General features: G+C 36.3%; 1 protein-coding gene across 1 annotated transcript; it reads left to right on the top strand.

Annotated features, from left to right (window-relative positions):
- Positions 1-21448: 21448 nt before the first annotated feature.
- LOC149252184 (uncharacterized) lies at positions 21449-22268 on the top strand. Its single transcript, XM_089456618.1, has 3 exons — positions 21449-21664; positions 21762-21971; positions 22056-22268. Exons 1-3 carry the CDS (start codon positions 21640-21642, stop codon positions 22172-22174), a joined length of 354 nt encoding a protein of 117 aa, XP_089312744.1. The 5' UTR covers positions 21449-21639; the 3' UTR covers positions 22175-22268.
- Positions 22269-22721: the final 453 nt, after the last annotated feature.

Below are 22721 nucleotides of genomic sequence, written 5' to 3' on the forward strand. Positions count from 1 at the left end.
ATAGATGATCCTTATAGTACCAACCTTGGCCCTTCATTAAATCAGGCTAACAAAGGTGTTGCTAAGAGATTGAAAAGGAAAAGTGTGCTAAAATTTGCAAAGACTCCTTGAACGAGTGCTTGGAATAGGAATCAAGCTAAATGAGGTTGACAATATGAATAAAAGGGCCTTGGTAGGGTGTTTTCAAGGATCACTCATTGGAGAAGAACTCTTAAAAAGAGTGGGCAAACTGTAATTTTCAACTAGTAGTCAAATATTCTCCCTAGTGTATGGTTATATTAAAGGGATGGATACATTTTATTTTATGACCAAAGCAAGACACAGAGAAGGTCTTCACTAGTTGTTGGAAACTAAGGCTTAAACATCCACTATTAAAAATTTATCCCTAGTATTTCAATGTTATATCAAAACCAATGCCAATTTAGGTTTACCTACCAAAATAGCCATTGGCTTTTTGGTTCGAGGATGTTTCCAAAGAAACTAGAAACACCATATGGGTTTTCTATGAGGTAGTTTTGATATTTTAGTCTCTGAGATGAAGCTTGCTTGCATACTAGTAGGGATAGAGTTGACTAATGGCCTAGAAAAAAGTATAGGTTTGGCAAAAGGTGATTTGGAGGTCATCTAATTTCTCGATTATGAAGGGATTCGCATTAGGTGCGGAAGAGAATCAAAAGCCAAACTTCAAAATGAAGAGGGGAAATATGAGTTCCAAAACTATTGTTATTGTGGAAGTAGTGGTGTGAATGAAAGAAGAAATGGTTATCATTAGTGGAGCTGCGAAAAATTTTAGAATTGTGAGCATCCTCCAATTTTAAAATACTTAAGCGATCAACAAAACTTTTTAGAGAGATTTCAAGTCAAAAAGACTCTTTTCCTTCCCTTATAAGTCGTATTCCTATGGAATTAGGATTTAATACTAACTACCAAAGATATTGTTAGTGATCATGACCCAAAATTCATCAATAATTTTGGAAGGAGGTGTTTATAGTTTATACATGTTGGCAGCACCTGAAAGCCAAGTACTATCTATCATCCTAAACATATAAATATACAAAGATCATGAACAAGTGTGTAGGTGAGTTTTTGAGAAACTATGTTACAATACAACAAGCTTCTTGAATCTCGCGAGAATAGTTACACTTCGAAGAGAATTGATACAATAGTATATAACACACAACCATTAGAATGTTACCTTTTAAAGCCCGTCTTAGTTATGACCCTCCTTTTCTAATTTATTTGGCCAATGAATACACTCAAGCGCCAGCTATTAGGGTTCCTAGAGGATAGCCAACATAAATTAAAGCAGCTAAAGGATAATCTCAAATCAACTGGACATAAGATGAAAGCCCAGTAGGACCACCACCAAAATGAGTGGGAATTTCGAGTGGGAGATTGGGTCTTATTGAGACAACAACCTTACAAGAAGTCGTCTTTTAAAGGTAAAAGGGTGGAGAAACTTGGGCCTAGATATTATTCTCCTTGTAAGGTTCTAGCAACGGTGGGACAGGTTGCATATACTCTTGAAATTCGAACAGAGTCACAAGTCCATAACAAATTTCATGTTTCATACTTGAAGAAAGTGGTAGGGAAAGTATTAATATTTTAAATATCTTGCATCACGGTTTACTGAATTCTAACTTAAGAACATGTACATTGAAGGATGTTCCATGTGCAATCTGGGTTGTCTCCAGCTTGAAGAGAGTAGTAGGGAAAAATGTTAAAATTTCAGGTCTCTTGTGTCACAGTGCTAAAGGTTGCTTCATGTGGTCTCTAGATTTGATTCTTTATTTTTGTTTATTATCACCTCATGTGCTTTTTGAAGTGTAAAATTTATATAAAATATGAATAATTTAATATTTATGATGAACAAAATTCTTGAAGCTCTAGAAAACAGTAACTTTTCTTGCCCTCACTTACCTACTGGTTTGAAACAGTCTTAATTTGACTAAATATTGTGTCTAATTCTCTTCATTATAAATTGAACTAAGATGGAACTTACACTGAAGTTTTTTAACATATATGACTAAACTCTAATTTAATTCAATTAAATACAATGTCAATACAAAACAAGCGTACATGTATATTCCTGACACATTGTAATATCGAATGAGCTTTAACTTGTAATTTAAGTTAACATTTCTAAGAAACTCCATTATCATACTAACTTTAACATACTACAACTTAATTCAACATAATGGCAAGTAATTTCAAGCCGTCGTTTAAGAAATTGCTATGAAGTAAACAATAAAAGGGCTAAAATACCAGTTTAAAGTCCCAATCTGAGCAAAGAAATTGCTATGAAGTAAACAATAAAAGGGCTAAAATACCAGTTTAAAGTCCCAATCTGAGCATAATAAAATGAACAGAAAGATAATTGAAGCCACTGACTTAAGAAACCCAAAAATAACAATATATACCATTGAGTGGGATCGTCTTCCACAGCAGCTAGCACACCCCTTGAGCATCCCATGACTACAAAATTCTTCTAATGAAAATGTCAACTGGAAATCATCCTTGATTACACGTGAACCCTTCTCCAAACTAGAATTTCACAAATTACAAATGTAACGATATATGGAAATGACACATAGAAAGCATTAGACTTTAATATAAATTATCGTTGTTCTTCGAGCTCTTGTCAAACCTTCAAATAGTCCTTCGAAACCAAGATGTGAGGAAATCACTAAGGCTTTTCCTGAAATTCATAGGCATTACATTGCGTGAATTATAGAGGTTGCCGTATGCCCAATAGACATCTCCCATAAATGGAATGCTTTCTTAGATTAAATTTGACCACAATGAAACCCTCAAATGCTACCGACCGAACCTTGCCATCAAATCCTTGTTTCACTTGTGATGTATAATGTAATCTTAGACTAAATTAGTCATACAAAGGTTGTCATCTACCCAACAGAGATCTTGTCATCTACCCAACAGAGATCTTCCATAAATGGCACACTTTCTTAGATTAAATTTGACCACAATGAAAACCTCAAACACTACCGACCGAACCCCTGCCATAAAATCCTTGTTTCACCTCCTATGTATAATGTAATCTTCGACTAAATTAGTCATAGTAATTTTTAGTTGTATTAGTTATTAGTTAGTAGTATATTTTAACCTAGAATTAAATTAGTCATTTTCAATTAGGGAACTTAATATTGTTCAATTTTAGTAGTATTTCACTTGGAAATGTTGTGGTGACTAACATTTTTAGTCACTTAGTCACTAATTTCATCATTTTATACTAGTGCTGGTACACAACGAATGAATAAAATGGCAGGATAGGTTCATTAAAAAAAACATATAGGGGACTAGGCACTTCTATTTCATTTGAAGTATTAGGAATTCAAAGAAAAATTCACCACTCATTGGTTAGGGCCTTATGAAATTGAAGAATTCTATGATAACAAATTAGTTAAAATCAATACTATAGATGAAGTAGCCACATCATTTCTAGTCAATGGACATAGATTGAAAATCTACAACAAACCTGAGAATAAAGAAGACTTCCTCAAGAAAATATCAATAGAAGAAGACTTGCAAGTTTTGGAAAAGCATAGTAATGTGCCTTCCTTACTTTCCATAAAAAAAGGGTGGAAAATAATAAAGAGGTTTGGCTATGAAAATCAAAATTTCTGACACAGTACAAACCTGAATTCATATTGGAAAATCAAGTGACTTGGATAATATGAATTCTAAAACAAGTGTTTTTAATTTATTTCATTGTTTCAAATTTTTCAAACTTTATGCTAGAAACACGCTAGGATATTCTATTTTCTGCAAAATAAATTCTACAATAAGATTTGAAGTCTCAGAATAAGAAACTAGAAATAAAGAGGAAAACAAGTGTATTTGTTTTACCTTGTTAAACTCAATAAGCTTAGCAACAGTTACAGAAGGGACCCTGGACATGAGGAAAGTTTACATTACAAAGGGACCTAAATATGAGACAAGCCTACTTCACAAAGGGACTTGATGCTCAACATGGAAATCTATCAGAAGGGACCTATATACTAAGAACAATCAACCAGAGGAGCTATTGGAAACATCAATTCATATTAAAGCAACTAAAGGAGCTATTGAAAAGTCACTTCTTTACAAGCATCAACCAAGGAAAGTAATGGAAAATACTGTAAGTAATTTTTTTTAATGATTTTTCTTTTGAACAAAATCCTTGTAATTAGGAGACTAATTAAAACCTTGGTGATAGGAGTATAAACCCTTCATTGCCAAAACCCTACACATACATAAACCTTTTATGTTTACATCCATCCTTCAATCCCTTCTAAATCAAAGCCTCTTTGGTGAGAATGAAAAATTCAACATGGTTAAGGCACTAGTCTTTCCTACAAAAAGTTAGTCTTTTCTGCAAAAAGTCACATAAAAAACATGAGATAATATCACAGAGATTGTAGCAATTTTTTCTTAGAAATAAAAGGGTTATAATGCTTTGATTACCAAAGAAAAATTTATAGAAGTAAGATGCATTTAAATGACCATAAAATAAAAATAAAAATCTATGGTTTTATTTGGGTCTTAAAATTACCTTGAAACGGTCATTTCAAGGAAATTTCAAGGCTAATCATGAAAATAAACATCTAGAGAATGTAACTGGTGATTGTCTTGCATCGTGAAGCGATAAGTGCTATGAATAAGACTCATTCAGTACTAATAAGTGATATGAATAAGACTTATTCAGTGCAATAGAACATGTATAAACCATAATGAAAATCATGATATCATGTACATGCAACAAGGTAAGATCATAAAGGTGCAATTATAACACATGAAGCCTACGTCAACAAAAAAAGATGTGACAAAAATAAGTCATATTTCAATAGACTAAAAGAGTGACATGTGAAATGTCGCATTTATGAAGTATGATGAAATCATTCAGTGAAAATGATCAAGTGAAAACACAGCTACATGAAAGGTAATGACATTTAAAATTTAAACAGTCAAACATCGAGCGTAGTCCAACACTCAAAATTCTGTCAAAATGTTCAGCACAGCAAACTGTGTCCAACAATAGGAATTGAAGGCTTAGGATTAAAGAGGCAGACTCAAAGATGGCTAAGAGGCAAGGTAAGAAACAAAAAAACTACGAAAATCAAGTCAAATTTATATCCATTCAAAGAGGAAATCGATTAAATGATTTAGTTGTTTAAATTTTAGGGTATAGAAGACTCAGAAGAAATCTCAGAAATCATAAATTTAGGTATTGATAAGTTGATTTTTTAAGAAGGAAATCCCTAAAATTGCGATGCCTCTAAAGAGTTCGAGTTGAGTTAGGATTAGTTAACAACTCAATCAATTGGAGTTGAGCTAGCTGGAAACATATATAATTAAAAAATCCAAATCCAAACTTTAGATTGCATGAGCCGTGTGATCGCCACAACTATTAGAGGATTGTAGATGAATAAATATTAGAATTTGTTTTCAAATATATTAAATGAAGCCAAAATCCACAACCGCTGGAAGACTTTCCGAAGTGTCAACGTATAATTTCATCATTGTCTGAAGACTACTCAAAACCCATTTCAAAAGTATTAAATGGAGAATTTCACGACTACATATAAACTCAGACTAGAAACCTATTAAACGCAGAGTTTCATCACTGCCAAAAGACTGAAGTTAGAAGCCCATTCAAAAGGTGTCAAAACGCCGAAGTTTTGTGGATATACAAAGGTGGTCAAATTTGGCACTCCAGTTCCGAATTTTTCCTTGTTCTTGAAGGTATACAAAGGAAATCAAATTGTAGACAACGAAACCCTTCATTTTCCTCTAAAATAACTCAGTCCTGGTAATTATCTCATCTACGTTTTAAAAAAAAACATTTTTCTATGATGTTCAACCACAAGATACAATTTCTTTGATATTTAAGCATAGATTACAAACAAATCCCGTCTCCTGAGAGAGTCATTATTTTTCCCTGAAGTTACTTATTGTTGAAGGCTATTTGAAATGGTACAGAGAGAAAAAAGAGAAGAAACAGACCCACCAAAAATTTAAAATGGAATGCAAAATAGAACCCAAAGGATTTCAAATTGAAAAATGGAACAAAGATACTGTAGAAAAACTTTATCAAGCAAGTTTACTAGATTTTCTTAGGAAATTTGATGGTTACAATGTTAAGGTATCAAAGATATTTGTATCAAATTATGGTGATGAAAATACCACTATATGAGATATCACCATCCCAATCACACAAGAATATATTGATCAAGTTATTATACTACCATTGATAGGAGAGAAATATCACAAGGTACAACATTTCAAAGAAAAAGGATGTAATTATTTTCTGGAGAAACTAAGAAAAGGTGCATTTGATAGATCAAAGGGAATTACAAGAGAATGGCTTAGAGAACCATGGGCTGAGTTGGTCCTCATCATTCAAAAATATTTTACTTGTGATGGAAGGTACATCGTAGTGCATCTATACCATATCAAGCTTCTCCAACACATAAAAGGTGAGAGTAAGCTCAATCTACCTTATTTCTTTTCTAAGAGTTTATTAAAAATGATTGAAGGGGTAAGGGAAAAAAATGAAAACAAAGAGCTTAGCTGTTATCATCAAGGATTAATTAAGATCTTTCTTGAGAATCAATTGAAAAATTGAGAAGAGACTTGGGCAAGATTTTTGGACAAAAACCATTTTGTGGAATTTCATAAGGAAGAAGAGCCAGTTGGAAATGAGGAAGCCTTTGAACAGTTTTACTTTCTAGAGATATTATACAACCACCATAATACCCAGGGACTAGATCAAAGAAGAAACAAGAAAGGATAAACATTGAGAGAGAGAAATCCTTCACATCTTTTCTAAGGAAGTCAAGGAAAAAGATGATAGAGGAACCTTCTAACTAAGACCAAAACATTGATGTAGAAATTATGGAATAATTGCCTCTTGATACACCTAGTAATTACATCATGAACTTATTGAGAAATTGGAGAGACAAGCAAAAGAAGAACTTAGGGAAATGGAGAAAGATAATTGGTATGAATAGAGTGAGAAAGAGGAACCATCCTCTTACTCAACATATGCAAAAATAACAAAGAAAATCAAAAGGGTTTTTTGAAGAGATTCATGGTGAACCATCACAGAGTCACAAAGATATAAATGCTAAGGAAAAAGAGATAAATGAATTGGAAACAAAAATCAAGGTCATTGAAATAATGGAGAGACACTTTCAAAATGAAAATGAGATGTATAGGGAACAAAACAATAAGATTGTTAAAGAAAACAAGCAGTTAAAGAAGAAAATGAAGAACTTCAAAACCCAAAACTTCCTCATTTCCAAGAAAGCATTAACGTGATTGAACGAAAATAAGCACTCACAATGCAAATATGAGAAGCAAAAGGTAAAGAGTGAAATTTAGAAAGGAGAAGAAAAGGGGCAAGAAGGTATTGATATAGTCCTTGCAAATATGAGAAGCAAAAGATAAAGAGTGAAATTTATAAAGGAGAAGAAAAGCGGCAAGAAGGTATTGATATAGTCCTTCAAGCAACTCAGATTGAAACTTCTACATCAGTAGGCAAGTCAATAGGTAGGACAACAATAAGATCAATAGGTATAGGTAGAAGGTCCAAGAGATCCATACAAGCATGAAGATATGCTTGTAGATCAACAAGGGGGAAATTTCAACCCTCAGTTTTGACTCTTTTTTACCATAAGTATTCCACCATTTTACCATCCCTTACCATTGTATTCTGATCATATTTGTCATATTTCTGTATCTTTTTTCAAAGCAAGGTCAATTAGTGATGCCTTTTTCTTTATAGAATTTTTATTAAAAAATGAGCGTTAAAAATTTATTTTGGTAGAAACAAAATTTCCTGTAATGGCTCCATTGAAGTCATATTTTTAGGACACCTAGGCATGAACTGAAGGTATATTTGAAAATTCTATGAACCAAGGATGGAGAGACTCCTATTGGATCACTCGAGGATAGTGAGAACAACCCCTGTCAAAGATGCTCAAACTTCCCCTGATTTATGGGAAATTTTTGGATTTTGTGGAATCTTTCGGTATTTTGTGTAACGAAGGGAAGATTTCGACCCTATGAGGTGGAATAGGACTCTTGTTAGTTGCTACGTCCATTATAGTTTCTTTTTTTATATTCTTAGCCTATTTAAGCACAATTACTAAGCAATTATGGACATATTATTATCATTGTGATTGTTATCATTCTAAATATGATTGAAGAATTTCTTTATATTTCTAGTGGATCATTTTTTTCAAAGGTGAATTGTTGTAGCTAATTGTTTTAAATCATACCAGGAAAAGTTGGAGGGCCCCCATACTAAGCTAAGTACACTATATTGTTAATTGATGTGCATAATTGTGAATATATTAGCATCTTAGGATTTTGTATATTTCTATTATAATCTCTTGTGAATATTTTTTGTACAAACTTATTAGTATGTTGTGACCGTTCATATTTTGGAATTGATCTCCTTTCAGTGACTATAGTTTGAATAAGGAAGGACAACCCAGGTCTCCAAGTTGGAGTCTCCTCCTTGTGAACTAAGAATTGGACTAGAATTTGTGTTTATGCATTCATCGTTTCTTGCTTTCTTAAGTCAGGTGTGTTATGCTTTCTCGTGAAATTGGTTTTGTTGAAATATAAATCATAAAGAAGGACAATTGGGATCTCTAAGAGAATATCCTCTTCCTTGTTGACTATGATTCAAATAAAATCACTATTCACTTGTTCATGCTTATATATCATAATATCTATGCTTTATTTACAATTAGTAGTTTGTATTTGTAATATGCATTTCCATTATTTTCATGTCAACAACTACTTCCTACACTAGTTAAATATAAGATCCATATGCTTTGGGTTTGCTTCTAAGTTTACAAACCCAGATTTGTATTAAAACAAAAGCTCTAATTCACCTCCATAAATTATACCAACACTTAGATTGGTTCAATTATCTATGATTGGTTTAGTACTTTATTTAGTGAGTGGTTTAATGTTACAGTGAGATAAATGATTCACTATTCAGTAATTTGAGATCTCTACATAGGTTTTATGCAAACGAAGCACATATATATGCAGGTTCTCTTAAGAATTGTTGCCTATATATTCTGAATTTCATTTTTAATACTCTGGTTCTAGATTTAGTAGCTTGATGCTTCAGAGATTTAGTTGATTTTCAGAGATTCAGTGGTTAAATTGGTTTTGATATTGGTTTGGGCTTATTGTTGGTATGGGTCAATTCTAAAAATTTTACGAAAGGTGGCCTGCAGGTTTTGATCATTGGTTGACAAGTGAATAAAGTATAAAGCATTCCAAAAAGTGGTCCAGAAAGAGTTGATCATTGTAGCTCCCTTCCAGTGGGCGTTGGAAAATGAGTGTTGGTTGTAGCCTCCTATAAGTGGGTGTCTGTGTACTGGTAGGAGTTTGCACCAGTACAAAATGTAATGAATATTTTCTTGATATAACATGAAATAAGATAGATACAAATACAATGGTGCTTTTCTCCCACATTGAGTTTCCACCTAAAATCCTAGTGTTCTATATGTGTTTCTTATGTTTCGTGATTTATCTATTATTTACTACATTTTGGATGGTGGATGAATTAATAATGTGTTGACGGTGTTGGACCTGCCAACATTCAAGTGGTCTCTATGATATGTGGTCCAAATTAGACCTCACACCATTTGGGATAGGAGCACCATCTGAAATGCAACATGGTTTTCAGTTATCTTAAATATATGCCTTGGCTCTAGCTATCAACAAGAGAGAGGAGTGCAAATGCACCAAAACCAAGGGGGTATGTCTGGTGGGTTTTCGATCGTATATGTGTAAAAGTTATTCCGCTATGGAGGGGAGGATAATTGAGCCTCTAAGAGAGAGGTAGTAGTACCACCATAGTAGAGACACACATGAACAAGAAGGATTCATACAACATCAAGCGAAATATTCCATAGAGATGCGATGGTCATTGCAACCAATGTAACAAGGAAGATTTGCCTAATATCCTATGGAATAGTCCACAAGGATGCCACAACGATAATAACAATTACAAAAAATTCTCAATATGATAAGTACCAAAGTAAATAAAATAGTTCAACTACTTTAGCGCTAATGAAAGAAAACATGAATTACAAACATTCACAGAATAGTCTTACAAATATCCACAATCCATGCATGAAGAATGTGGTGGCCCATAAGTCTTATTATGTTAAGTAAAATTTCCAAGACACATGTTTATAATGAGAACCACTAACTCTAATAGTGGAGCGTTGGATCCACTTCTTACTCTTGAAACTAACTAGCTTGTATCTCTACTACCTTGTGGGAGGAGCCAATATGAAAAAGTCCTTTCCTCTTACAATTAGGGTGTGTATGTAAAAATGAGGAGGTGATGCTTTCCCTTCCTTATCACTCTTCATATATCCTCATGACTATTTTACTTCTATAACTTTTTAACTTTACATGGATCTTAATATTCCATACATGTTGTTTGGACTTTCACTTTTACAATACATTTCGTAACATGAATTACATAATGCACAATAATCGTGTGGCATCTGATAACTCATGACATGACATGACATGAAACTGCTGGCATGGATTGCTTGAAGATGTCGTAATGTCAAGCCATGGCTACCACTGTGTGCTGAGTGTTTTCCTGAGAATTCTTTCTTTCCACCTCTGCATGTCTTAGTGGTAGGAAATCTTCAATGATCTCAAGTCTGAGTTGGGATCGCAAACTAGTGTCCCTTTCCTTTCTCTTTGTTGAACAAATTGCATACCCAGTGACAAGGATGTATTTCAACATGTTTCCTTCCTTCATCTCCTTATTCATCATCTCGCCATGTTATGAGAAGGTACATGTATCTGCAATTCACTGATGACGAGATGACATGAACCTGAAAAACCCCTAGTCTAAGATAGTGCATATTGATCCATTGTCTTAACTAGAAGCAAGGAACAAGCTAAGAGAGTGGATCGATGATTGTGCAGTTGCACAGTTCAAGTAATCACGAGTGAACCTTTAGCCTTGAGACTGCACAGTGTGTAGTGTAGGCTAGGCTGGGGAAGAAAACTATGGAATTCTAGGATTCAAGGTGATAGGCTAAGGGGATAATAACTTGGTGAACACATTGCATAGGTTTGGGTGACAGAGGAGGATGTGCCATTGTACAATTATGCAACTCAAGGGCCCAAAGAATGAGCTTGGTTCCATAGATTGTGTAATTCCCAATTGAGGCTAGGCTGGGCAGATGGATTGCATAATTTTGGGATCTAGGGTCGAGGCTTAAGCACTGGAACTCTACAATGTAACAATCCTGGGTGGGAGTAACTATGCATTGTGTGGTGTCAAGGGGGAAGGTATAGTGAGAGGACTAAGACTACACAATGAATAGTTCAGGGAGGTTGAGTGAAGCTAAGTTTCTTGGGCAGGAAGCTTTTTAGAAAATGTCTAGGTGAGGGATGAGCAAGACTGATGTGAAGAGTGATAAGACTTCAACTCTGATAACACACTTAGAATACTTGATGACATAAAAACATAGATAATCTAGGACACATGAAAATTCATTTCCTATAGTGGGACATCTTTGCAACAAGTGTGATGCCAAAAATACACTTTGCAACAACCATGACAACACTTGTTTGACAATGCTTGAAACTTTGGAAATGAGTGCGACATATTTTTACAATGGTTAGAAAAACCAATTGACACAAATATGACCTCTTGAAACCATAAAAAGATGCTGAACCATATTGTGTGATGGTTAACATGCGAAATAAAGACATTTTCCCTATCCTACAAAGGGGACTAAAATTCATCAAGACAACATGCACAATGTGTTTCAATGTTTGTGACAAAAATGTACAAGGCCAAGGAAGGATCTGAAATTGAGCATAGGCCAAAATTTTAGAGGGTGTTGTAGAAATGAAAACATAATGCATTGGTTAAGTTAACTCACTAATGAAAAATATGTCTAATTAAGTTAAGGAGATATACATTGTTTGCATTCACAAGAGTCATGTACATACACTGGTTGCATGAAGAAAAATATCGTATAGAATTCTGAATATGAAATAAAATGTTAAAGTGAGTTAAAAATATTGATTCATGCAGCCCCCCTCCTTCGTTGTATTTTTCATAAGAAATTCAACAAATAATAGGGTTTTTAGATGTACAAATATTTCATTATATACCTGTAATTTTAAATTGAGTTTATAGTATTGTTGAATTGAGTTAGACATTCTCCATATTATTTATCTTATAATAAGATAAATCAAGAAATAAAATTATAATATAAAATATAAACTTAAGTAATTATAACAAGTATTTTTTCATAATAAAATATATTATCTATTTTTTGTATCATTTATTTATTTATATTTCAAAAAAAAAAAATAATAACATACTTTGTTAACAAATTACTCTAGTTTATCAAGAATCTCTCACATACGTATATATTAATTATTAGTATCGTATTGGAAGAAAGCATACATATTAAAATATATAAATAACCGAATGATATGTATAGAAAAAAAATAGAGGGAAAAAATCCCTTATAAAATATTCGTTTTATATTATTTAATTCTAATTTTGCTTAATCTATAATTAGCACAACCACATTAGTAAATGTAATTGATACAATATGCATTTTTTATGTGTTTCTTTCATGGATGGTGGGTCCTCTCTTGGACTGTTGACTTTTGGGGGTTTTTCTATCTTTTGGCATTCCTATGGAGTTTCATTTTATAGTGGTGGGTTATTCATAGGACAAGTGGTATTTTATGTTTTCTTTTGCCATCTGTTGTATTCATATTGTGGTTTTCTTTAAGTGTATCGACTATTACCTAGTCAAGTTGGGGTTTCGGCTAGTCCATACTTCTTCTGTTGGTGGGTTACTTTGCTTCCCATAGATCTCAAATGTCTGGTGAACATAAATTGTGTTTTTTGGTTGCTGAAGTGGCAGTTCCCTATGGACACTATGGCTGGATTTGATCAAGTGGATTTTGATACAGTTACTCCTATTAATGGTTCTATTTTCTCTAGCCCAAAGGTTTTTACTAGTGGTTGGGGGAGAAGTCGATGCCAAGCTAGTAGTTTGGAGAGGGGTTTCCCATCTCACTATGGTGAATACCACCTTTCAATTGGGGTTTAAGTTTCATCTCTTGGTTATTTTCTATTTACTATGTTGGGCTTCTTCTAAGTAAATTCAACTATAATTTTCATGACTTCTGGGGGTTTCTCGGGAGGTTTCTCTACTCCCATTCAATCCTCTATGGAGTTTTAGAATCTAGCTTTAATGGGGTCATGTTCAACATGTTTTCTAGATATGGGGAACCCATTTCCATCATATGGCGCGGGGTTCACATCTTTATTGGCATGTTCAACTAGAGGTGACATTATTGGTGCTACGAAGGATTTCTCGAATGCACTTGTTAACCTTTTGCATTCTCAAGGGGCACATATTGTCACCTTGGAGTGTCCATGTGCTATTGTTGCTAATGTACAAGAAGAGCTTTGGTCGAGCCAGACTGCCTCTAAAGTGGATGGTGAGGGTTTGACACTACAAAATCCTAGGGTTCATGGAATTTTTTCTCATGGCATAAGAAATGTAGGGCCTTAAAGTGGGATATTTCCCAGAAGACATCTAACTTATGTCTATGGATTAACATTGATATGTCAAAAGATGTGAACCTGGCAGGAAAATCCTTCATTGGGCATGCTTGAAGGCAAAAAGTTAGTAAGGAATCCATTATAGCATGCAACAACCAATTTCTTTATGCAAGGGTGTTCAAATGTCTAGACATTTTCATGCTAGTGAAGGTATTGTTTAAACTTGTTTTCAAAATGAATGAGGTGGCTTCTCTAGTGTCATCTACTATCTGGTTTACTTATTCTACTCCTATAATTTTCAAATTTTAGGCATTGACTTTTGATGCTAGTAGTGAACAATATGATTTGGTTCATGTTTGGGTTAGCTTTTTAGTATTACCCACAGACATGAGGAACCTTCAAAGCTTTGTAGACATGGGGAATAGCATTAGATGTTTCCTTGAAGTAGATTTTTCCTTTAAAGAAATAAGGGATTTGTCGTTGGCGTGCATTCTGGTTATCCTCAACTTGTCCAAGAAATTACAGGAGGAAATTAACATTGGTTTCAAGGGTGATCATATTTAGCTCCTCGACTATGAATTTCCACCTTTTAGGTGTAGAAATTTTCACACATATGGTCATCTAGTTCAAAATTGCAAATTACCTTTCTGTTAGGTGGGCAGTCTCGCTTCGAGAGAAAAAGTAGAGAATGGTGGATTAGGAGACAATGGTCTAGGTTAGTTTTTCAGAGGAGGGTTTGGATGGGGTACCACATGTGTCTCTAGGATTTGTTACTCAAAGTGAAATGTTCGTTGATCCTTTGGTATTTGATTTAGTAGTCTTAGAGGTGACCACTACATCTTCTTCGTTTATATCAATGGAGTCTCTGATTTCTTCAAGTACTACTTCTTATCTCCCCACTATATCTTTCCTTTCTTCTAATTTATCGATAGTTGGCATGCATTTTTTTCCCTGTTAGCTTATGGTGTGACTAGGTCATTAAATTCCTTCACAACCTATTTCCTTGCCAAAGTGATATGCTCAACTCCCATTATTTCCTCGGTTTATTCCTTCCCTAGGTATTCTATTTCATTTGGATTATCTAGGCTCCTTGATTGAGGAGATATCCCACATAATATTTGCTGAAGATCAACTGTTTCCGTGTCTAATAGTTTTTCACAGGGACTAGGTCATTTCCCTATTTTTGTTTCGAAATCTGGAGGGCACGGTTGGAAATCAAATATTTCCAAAGCAAAAGGCAAGACTTGTGAGAAAATGGCTATGTGTTGTTAAAAATATATTTATGGGGCACTTAGAGAATTCTTTCCCATCCACAGAGTTGAAAAATGATACTCCTCTCCTTCAATTGTGATCACTCACCCCAAAACCTGAGGTGGCACCTACGTGGAAACTAGCCCACATGACCTTTTCCCATGCTCGTATGTAGTTGGGGCTTTAGTGAGGTTTTAATGGCGCAATAACTCCGCCTCCTTCTCGAGGTCATCTCGGTCACTGTGCTAGGGTTCTATTGTGTGGTCTTCGTGGGTTGCTTGGTCATTGTTACCATTGGTTTTGCTCTACTCCTTACCTGGTTCCTTCCGCCGATGGTAATTTCCTTCTTCCTTCCGTTGTTTACTGGTTCTGGTCTCGGCTCTGGTTCTATGTCTCTGGGCAATGTAAGGGTTTTATTTCGATGAATTTGGTGACTCCTTCTTGCGTGGTTTCATGAAACGATGCTGAGCTTTGTGACTGTCCTAGGTATGCAAGGTTTTTACTATGACTTTAAATGGTTTGTTGTATTTACTAGTTTGTTTCTGCTGCGTTTGTTTGTGACTTTGTTGGTGTCCTTGTCAGATCCTTAGCCTGACTTCCCTAGTGATGTTTTGGTTCTCACAGAAGGTAACCTCTCTGTTCCTATTTCAGACTCCCTGTTTTCTCTTCTCCCACTAACAATTCACTCCTTGTGAGCAGCTAGGGTTTCATGGCTCTATGGTCATGGCACGAATGCTGTCAGTTTTAGGTTCGACTGTGGAACCTGCCCTCCACTTCAAGTAACCTTCGAGGTATTCTTTTGTGTTCCTTCTTTCAATTTTGTCTCCGTATACTATCTATGCTACCTCTCTAATCGTTGTCTGTTTGATGTGTAGGTGGTTCGCTCGTCGGCAGTGGTGGCGAGGGTTTGGTCCTCGACGGATTCTGCTCCTACACTCCTCCATGTCTGTTGCCACTTGAATCGGGTAGTGTCTTTCCTGTTTGTTTTACATAGTTCCTGTAGGTTGGCTTTACAGAGACGTAGTCTCATTCTGTTGGTCCTCAATCTTGTTTCTCCATCGAAATTTCTAGGTCCTCTGTCATGTCCGTCTATTGAAATTTCTTCCTGGGTCACAAAAACCCTTCTTGGTCTGCAATGGAATGTCTGAGGACTGTTTTGGTGATTCCATATTTTTTTGGAAGGCACTATGCCTTAGGCTCTGAACTTGTGTTTGGTTATAGGATACTGTCTCTGGCTGTAACAAAGATTTATGCAATATATGTGTATATATTTATAGAAAATGATGAATCTTCTATTTGTAAGAATTTCAATGTGTTGCTTTTGTAAAATACCTGAATGAGTTCACCAGTAGTCTTTAGTTGCCTAATATGATCCACAGTCTCATTACAGTCTCTCAATAATTAATTTCGTACATAGTACCAGTCATTCATATTAACAAATGTTGGTTACCTGAAATGCTTCCTTTTACTATTTAAAAAAAATGTTCTGTCGGAGGTTTACATTATCTAGTATCTATTCTCTTTTTTTAGTAACAACCCTAGCTTATTTTTTTGTTTGTGTATTTAAGCCACTGGTGGCCTCATTCAGTTAAGCAACTAATTACAGTTACAATTTTACAGTTACATTCCTTTTTCTGTTTTGAAAGTATTAATCTATGAAGACCACTCTCTAATCTATTTACTTAAAAAAAAAAAAAGTAGCGACATTGGCTGTGACAACCTTCTTGGAAAAGCAATAATAAAAAAAAAACTGAAAAGTAAAATTTTGCTTTCTTTTTTAAAACTTGAAACAACATGTCCCGCTGTCGCCTCCCTAATTGGATTCCCCTGCATTAGGCTTCTGGGGTGAATGATTCCCATGGATTCTGTCCATGAGCTCTTCAATCGAATACCCAACATGTTGGATCTGTCTGGCATCCAACCAGGTACTGTCCTCAATTGGATGGTCCTTCAACATAACCAAGTACTGCAAGTACTCCTTTCGGTGTGTGCGCCTAGCTACCTGAGTGTCCAGTATTTGGTCAATCTCCAAAGGCTTGGATAGTGGCATCTGTCTGATCCATGTCTTTGTCTTTTCGTCTCCCTGGGTGTCCCATGTGTGTCCTATCGAGCTGTCCTCCATGTTAGCAGAAATGTAAGGGTATATGTCTACTACATTGAAAATGGGTGAGATCCCAATACCCAGGGGTAATTGCAGTTCATATGCATTGGCAGAGAATTTCCGTAGTATTCGACAAGGCCCTATCTTTTTCAATTTAAGCTTTTTGTATTCTCCTTTAGGAAACCTCTCCTTTCATAGGTTTGTTACTACCAGGTCTCCTACATTAAATTGCACTTCCTGTCATTTTAAATCTGCCTTCTAATTATATCTTTGGTTGTTGTTCTACAATTTGGCTTTCACATGTTCGTGAAGATTGTTAATCTTTTTGCCAAAATCTTCTCCATCAGAACTCCTCTGTTCCAACCGACCCAAATCCCGTAACTCATGCACTCCATGGGGGTGCATGCCATATAGGATCTGGAAAGGGCTTCTACTTGTACTCCTGTTGGGCGAATCGTTATAAGCAACTCCGCTTGTGCAAATACGCGATCCCACTGTCATGAATTTTCCCCAACTAGACTACGTAGCAGATTTCCCATACTTCGGTTTACTACCTCCGTTTGTCCGTCGATCTTTGGATGATAAGATGAGCTGAAGTTCAGTTTAGTATCTAATTTTTTCGACAAATTCCGGTAGAAATGGTCCGTAAACTTCACATCCCTATTTAAATAATTGACTTTGGTAAGACATGCAGCCTGACAATTTCTGTAAAGAATAAATGGGCTACATGTGTGGCATCGCTGGCCTTTTTACAAGGAATAAAATGTTCCATCTTAGTGAAGCGGTCCACTACTACCATGATCGAATCGTATCATTTCTGTGTCCTCGGCAAACCTAAGACAATGTCCAAACTGACTGAGTCCCATGGCCTGTTAGGTAGGGCCATATAAAGTCCCGTGTTTTGACTATGTTCCTTTGCTAGCTGACACATCTTACATCTAGCCACATACCTCTGTACGTCTCACCACATCTTTGGCCAATAATAGAAATGACTTACCTGGTCCAAAGTCTTGTCTATGCCAAAATGTCCAACTAGACCACCACTATGTTTCTCTTGAATTAAGTTCTCCCTCATTAAACATTCTGGAATACACAATTGTCCTCCTTTGAACAACAACCCTTCCTATATCTTATAATCTAACCACAAACTGTTGTCTCTCAACAATGGATTCTGGCAAGCTTCATATGCTTCCCGAAAATCTGCATTTGTCTGACACAAATCTTTGAGATGTTCAATGCCCAACTCCTGCACTCTGCTTTCTTGTAAAATCAAACTTCTTTTGCTTAATGCATCTTCCACTTTATTGGCTTGTCCACTGATGTGTTTTAACAAAAACGTGAAACTCTGGAGATATTCCACACACTCTGCATGTTTATGATTCATCTTATGCTATTGCATGACATATTTCAAAGCAGAATTGTCTGAAAACAGAACAAATTCATTACCCAGCAAGTAGTGTCTCCAATGTTTTAGTGCTTGCACCACTACATAGAATTCCTTGTCATAAGACGTATACTTCTATCTACTCTCATTTAATTTTTCATTGGAATAGGCTATTGGTTTATCCTCTTGACTCAATACTACTCTATTGGTTGTCCCACTAGCATTGCAACGAACCTGAAAAAGTTTGTTGAAATATGGTAACCTCAAAATGGGTCTTTCGGTGATCTTCTTTTTCAGCAGCTGAAAGCTCTTTTTAGTTGACTCAGTCCAATGAAGAGTTTGATTTTCCTTGTTGATGGTGTCCACCATGGGTGCACAAATCCCACTACAATCTTTTATAAACTTCTGATAAAAACTTGCTAGCCCATGAAAGCTCCGTACTTCAAATAAACTTTTTGGAGAAGACCTGCTAACTATGGCGGCAACATTTTTCGAATCCATCTTTAACTCATTCTCTGCAATCATGAATCCCAAATAAATCAACTCCTTCTTACAAAATGTGCATTTCTTCAAATTCAACAACAATTTATTCTGCTGTAATTTTTCCAAGACACATCTGACTTGTTGGAAATGCTCTTCCCTAGTCCTACTGAAAATTAGGATATCATACAAATACACAATAATGAACTTCCCAATATACTCTTTCAGCATCTCGTTCATTAAGCACATAAATGTGTTGGGTGCATTGCTCAATCCAAATGGCATGACCAGCCATTTATACATGCCCTCATTGGTCTTGAAAGTAGTCTTCCACTCATCTCCTTCTCGAATCCGTATCTGCTCCACTCAAGAAGATCATCATATCATCCATTCATGGTCAAGGGAACCTGAATCTAATGGTAATCTTGTTAATTGCTCGGGAGCTGGTACACATCCGTGACTCTCCTCCTTTCTTGGGAGCTAAGACCATTGGAACTGCACATGGGCTTAAACTTTCCCGAATAAGCCCTTTATCCAACAATTCCTATACCTGTTTCCTAATTTCCTCGTTTTCCTTTGGACTCCTTCGATAAGCAACTTTTTTGGGTAAACTAGCTCCTTGGATGAAATCGATATGGTGGCCGGTACTCTATTTTGGGGGTAACTTATCCGGTAAGTCATCTACTACTATGTCGCTGAACTCTTGTAACATATCTTGAATTTCCTCGGGCAAATCCTTAATTTCAGTATGAATTAACACTATCCTTGGCCTCTGCACAATTGCAAACTTATTTCATCATCTCCAATCTACTATAGGAACTCTTTTCCCCCTAATAATAATTCCTTTGTCCCACTTCTCTTTGTTGTGTCCTCTTCCTTCATGGTTACCAACGTATGCTTGATCCCATCTTTCACAAACTTATAATAGTTTGTCTTCCCATTGTGCACTACCTTCCTGTCATACTGCCATGGTCTACCTAGCAGTCTATGGCACACATCCATCGGCATAATATCACATGTCACCTTATCCCTATACCTGCCAATATGAAATTCCACTTGACATTGCTCATCAACAAGCAGTTGATGCCCTTTTTGTAACCAAGACGCCCAGTATGGTGTTGGGTGTTTCAGTCTTTTCAAACCCAGTTTCTCTACCACCTCGGTGGCTACTAGGTTATCAATGCTTCCACTGTTAATGATCAGTTTACAGCACTTCCCATGTGATTTACACATAGCCTGGAACAGGGCTTTCCGTTGTGTCTGATCAGCTAACTCTTTAGCTGGCTTCAATAAGACTTTATTCAACAGCAAGGCCTCTCCTGTTTCAGGCATGTTCTCCAATTCTTGAGGTGGGGCCTTGGCTTCCTCTGGTTGAGCAACATATGCCCCTCTTTGTCATACTTGATCACTTTCAGGACATTCAAAAGACCAGTGTCCCCATTTGTGACACTTGTAACACTGACAGGCATTCCCTCTGCCTCTGTCATTACCTCTCCCTCGTCATTACCTCTCCCTCACTGGTAAGGCCTTCCCCCTCTAGTGTTACCTTCTTTATCAGTCGACCCTGTAGTTTTTGAACTGATGCCTTCCTCACTGCCGCTGGCAGTTCTGCCTGTGCCAAAGGACTGTACCCTTCCTCAGACAGATCCACATCCTCTCCTGGATTCTGTCTCCTGGTGATCTTCTCCTCCACCTTTAAAGCACTTTGATATGCTTCTTCTATAGATTTGGGAGAGAGAATACTGATCTCATCTAGTATCTCCACCTGTAATCCATTCATGAACATTGTTGTATTTTCTGGGGTATCTTCAACATAACAAGCTCGTAGATTCACTCTATAAAATTATTTCGTATATTCCTTCACAATCATTTCTCTTTGTTTCAGGTTCTGTACTTATCTGTATAGAGAAATTTGATAGTCTTTAGGTAATATCTTACCTTTCATCTTGGAGATCATTCTAGCCCATGTTTTTATTGGTGGCTTACTTAATCTCCTTCGCTCTGCCTACACACTATCTCACCACAGTGCTGCATGCCCCTTTAGTTTTGTAGCTAGAAATCTGACCTTCCTATCCTCATTAAGTTCTTCACATTCGAATGACCTATCCAACTCACTAATCTAGTCCAATAATACCTTAGTGGATAAGTTGCCATCATAAGTTGACAATTTAGGCTTTGGTTCGCTGCTTGCTAACAAAATAGATTTTAACAACCTTATCCCTGGCCCTTCCTCATCAGACCCATCTATCGTAGCTACAACTTCTTCTTCACTATCTTCACCAACCTCTAGATCCCTGAGCCTCCCTCCTTCTACTGCTACCAATATGGCACTTAGCATCCTGATTTCCTCATGCAGTCCTTCATCGGCTACCCTCTGAATAGCTCTACCTCGACCCCTTCTTCCTACCTCCATAATTTTTCTTCCCTAAGGAAAGAACTACTTTGATACAAAAATTTGATGACTCACCCAAAAACCTGAGGTGGCGCCTATGTGGCAACTGGCCCACGTGATCGTTTCCCACGCTCTTATGCAGCTAGGGCTTTGGTGAGGTTTTAATGGCACAATAACTCTACCTCCTTCTCGAGGTCATCTCGGTCACTCTGCTAGGGTTCTATTGTGTGGTCTTCATGGGTTGCTTGGTCATTTTTACCATTGGTTTTTCTCTTCTCCTTACTTGGTTCCTTCAGCCGATGGTAATGTCCTTCTACCTTCCGATGTTTGCCAATTTTGGTCTCAGCTCTGTTTCTATGTCTCTGGGCAGTGTAAGGGTGTTATTCCGATGAATTTGGTGGCTGCTTCTTGTGTGGTTTCATTAAACGATGCTGAGCTTTGTGACTGTCTTGGGTATGCGGGGTTTTAACTATGACTTTAAATGGTTTGCTGTATTTACTTGTTCATTTCTGCTGCATTTGTTTGTGACTATTGTTGGTGTCCTTGTCAGGTCCTCAGCCTAACTTCCTTGGAAATGGTTCAGTTCTCACACAAGGTAACCTCTTTGTTCCAGTTTCAAACTCTCTGTTTTCTCTTCTCCCACTAACGGTTTTGCTCATTGTGAGTAGCTGGGGTTTCGTGGCTCTGTGGGCATGGGTCGAACACTGTCAGTTTTGGGTTCGACTATGGAACCTGCCCTCCACTTCAAGTAACCTTCAGGGTATTCTTCTATGTTCCTTCTTTCGTATTGCTCTCAGTATATTGGTTATGCTACCTCTCTAATCATTGTCTATTTGCTGTGTAGGTGGTTTGCTCCTCGGTAATGGTGGCGAGGGTTTGGTCCTCAACGGCTTCTACTCCTTCACTCCTCTGTGTCTGTTGCCACTTGAATTGGGTAGTGTCTTTCCTGCTTGTTTTACATAGTTCTTGTATGTTGGTTTTACAAAGATGTAGTCTCGTTTTGTTGGTCCTCAATCCTGTTTCTCTGTCGAGATTTTTGGGTCCTCTATCCTGTCCATCTGTTGAAAGTTCTTCCTGGGTCACAGAAACCCTTCTTGGTTTGCAATGGAATTTCTGAGGACTGGTTTGGTGATAGTATATTTTTTGGAAGGCACTATGCCTTAGGCTCTGAACCTGTGTTGGGTTACAGGATACTGTCTCTGGCTGTAACAAATATTTATGCAATATATGTGTATATATTTATAGAAAATGATGAATCTTCTATTTGTAAGAATTTTAATGTGTTGTTTTTGTAAAATACCTTAATGCGTCAGCAGTCTTTAGTTGCCTGATATGATGCACAGTCTCTCAATAATTAATTTCGTACACAGTACCAGTCATTCATATTAACAAATGTTGGTTACCTGAAATTCTTCCTTTTACTATTTAAAAAATAATGTTCTGTTAGAGTCTTACATTATCTAGTATCTATTCTCCTTTTTTGGCAGCAACCCCAGCTTATTGTTTTGTT

This window comes from Pinus tabuliformis, chromosome 7 (genome assembly GCF_031772625.1).
Source record: "Pinus tabuliformis cultivar Carrire ecotype Pingquan chromosome 7, CPIR1, whole genome shotgun sequence".
Lineage (NCBI taxonomy): Eukaryota > Viridiplantae > Streptophyta > Pinopsida > Pinales > Pinaceae > Pinus > Pinus tabuliformis.

Coding starts and splice junctions, on each gene's coding strand:
- LOC149252184 (XM_089456618.1), top strand. CDS start 21,640: ATGCTGAGCTTTGTGACTGTCTTGG. Junction 21,665..21,761: donor GAGCTTTGTGACTGTCTTGG/GTATGCGGGGTT, acceptor TGTCCTTGTCAG/GTCCTCAGCCTAACTTCCTT. Junction 21,972..22,055: donor CACTTCAAGTAACCTTCAGG/GTATTCTTCTAT, acceptor TTTGCTGTGTAG/GTGGTTTGCTCCTCGGTAAT.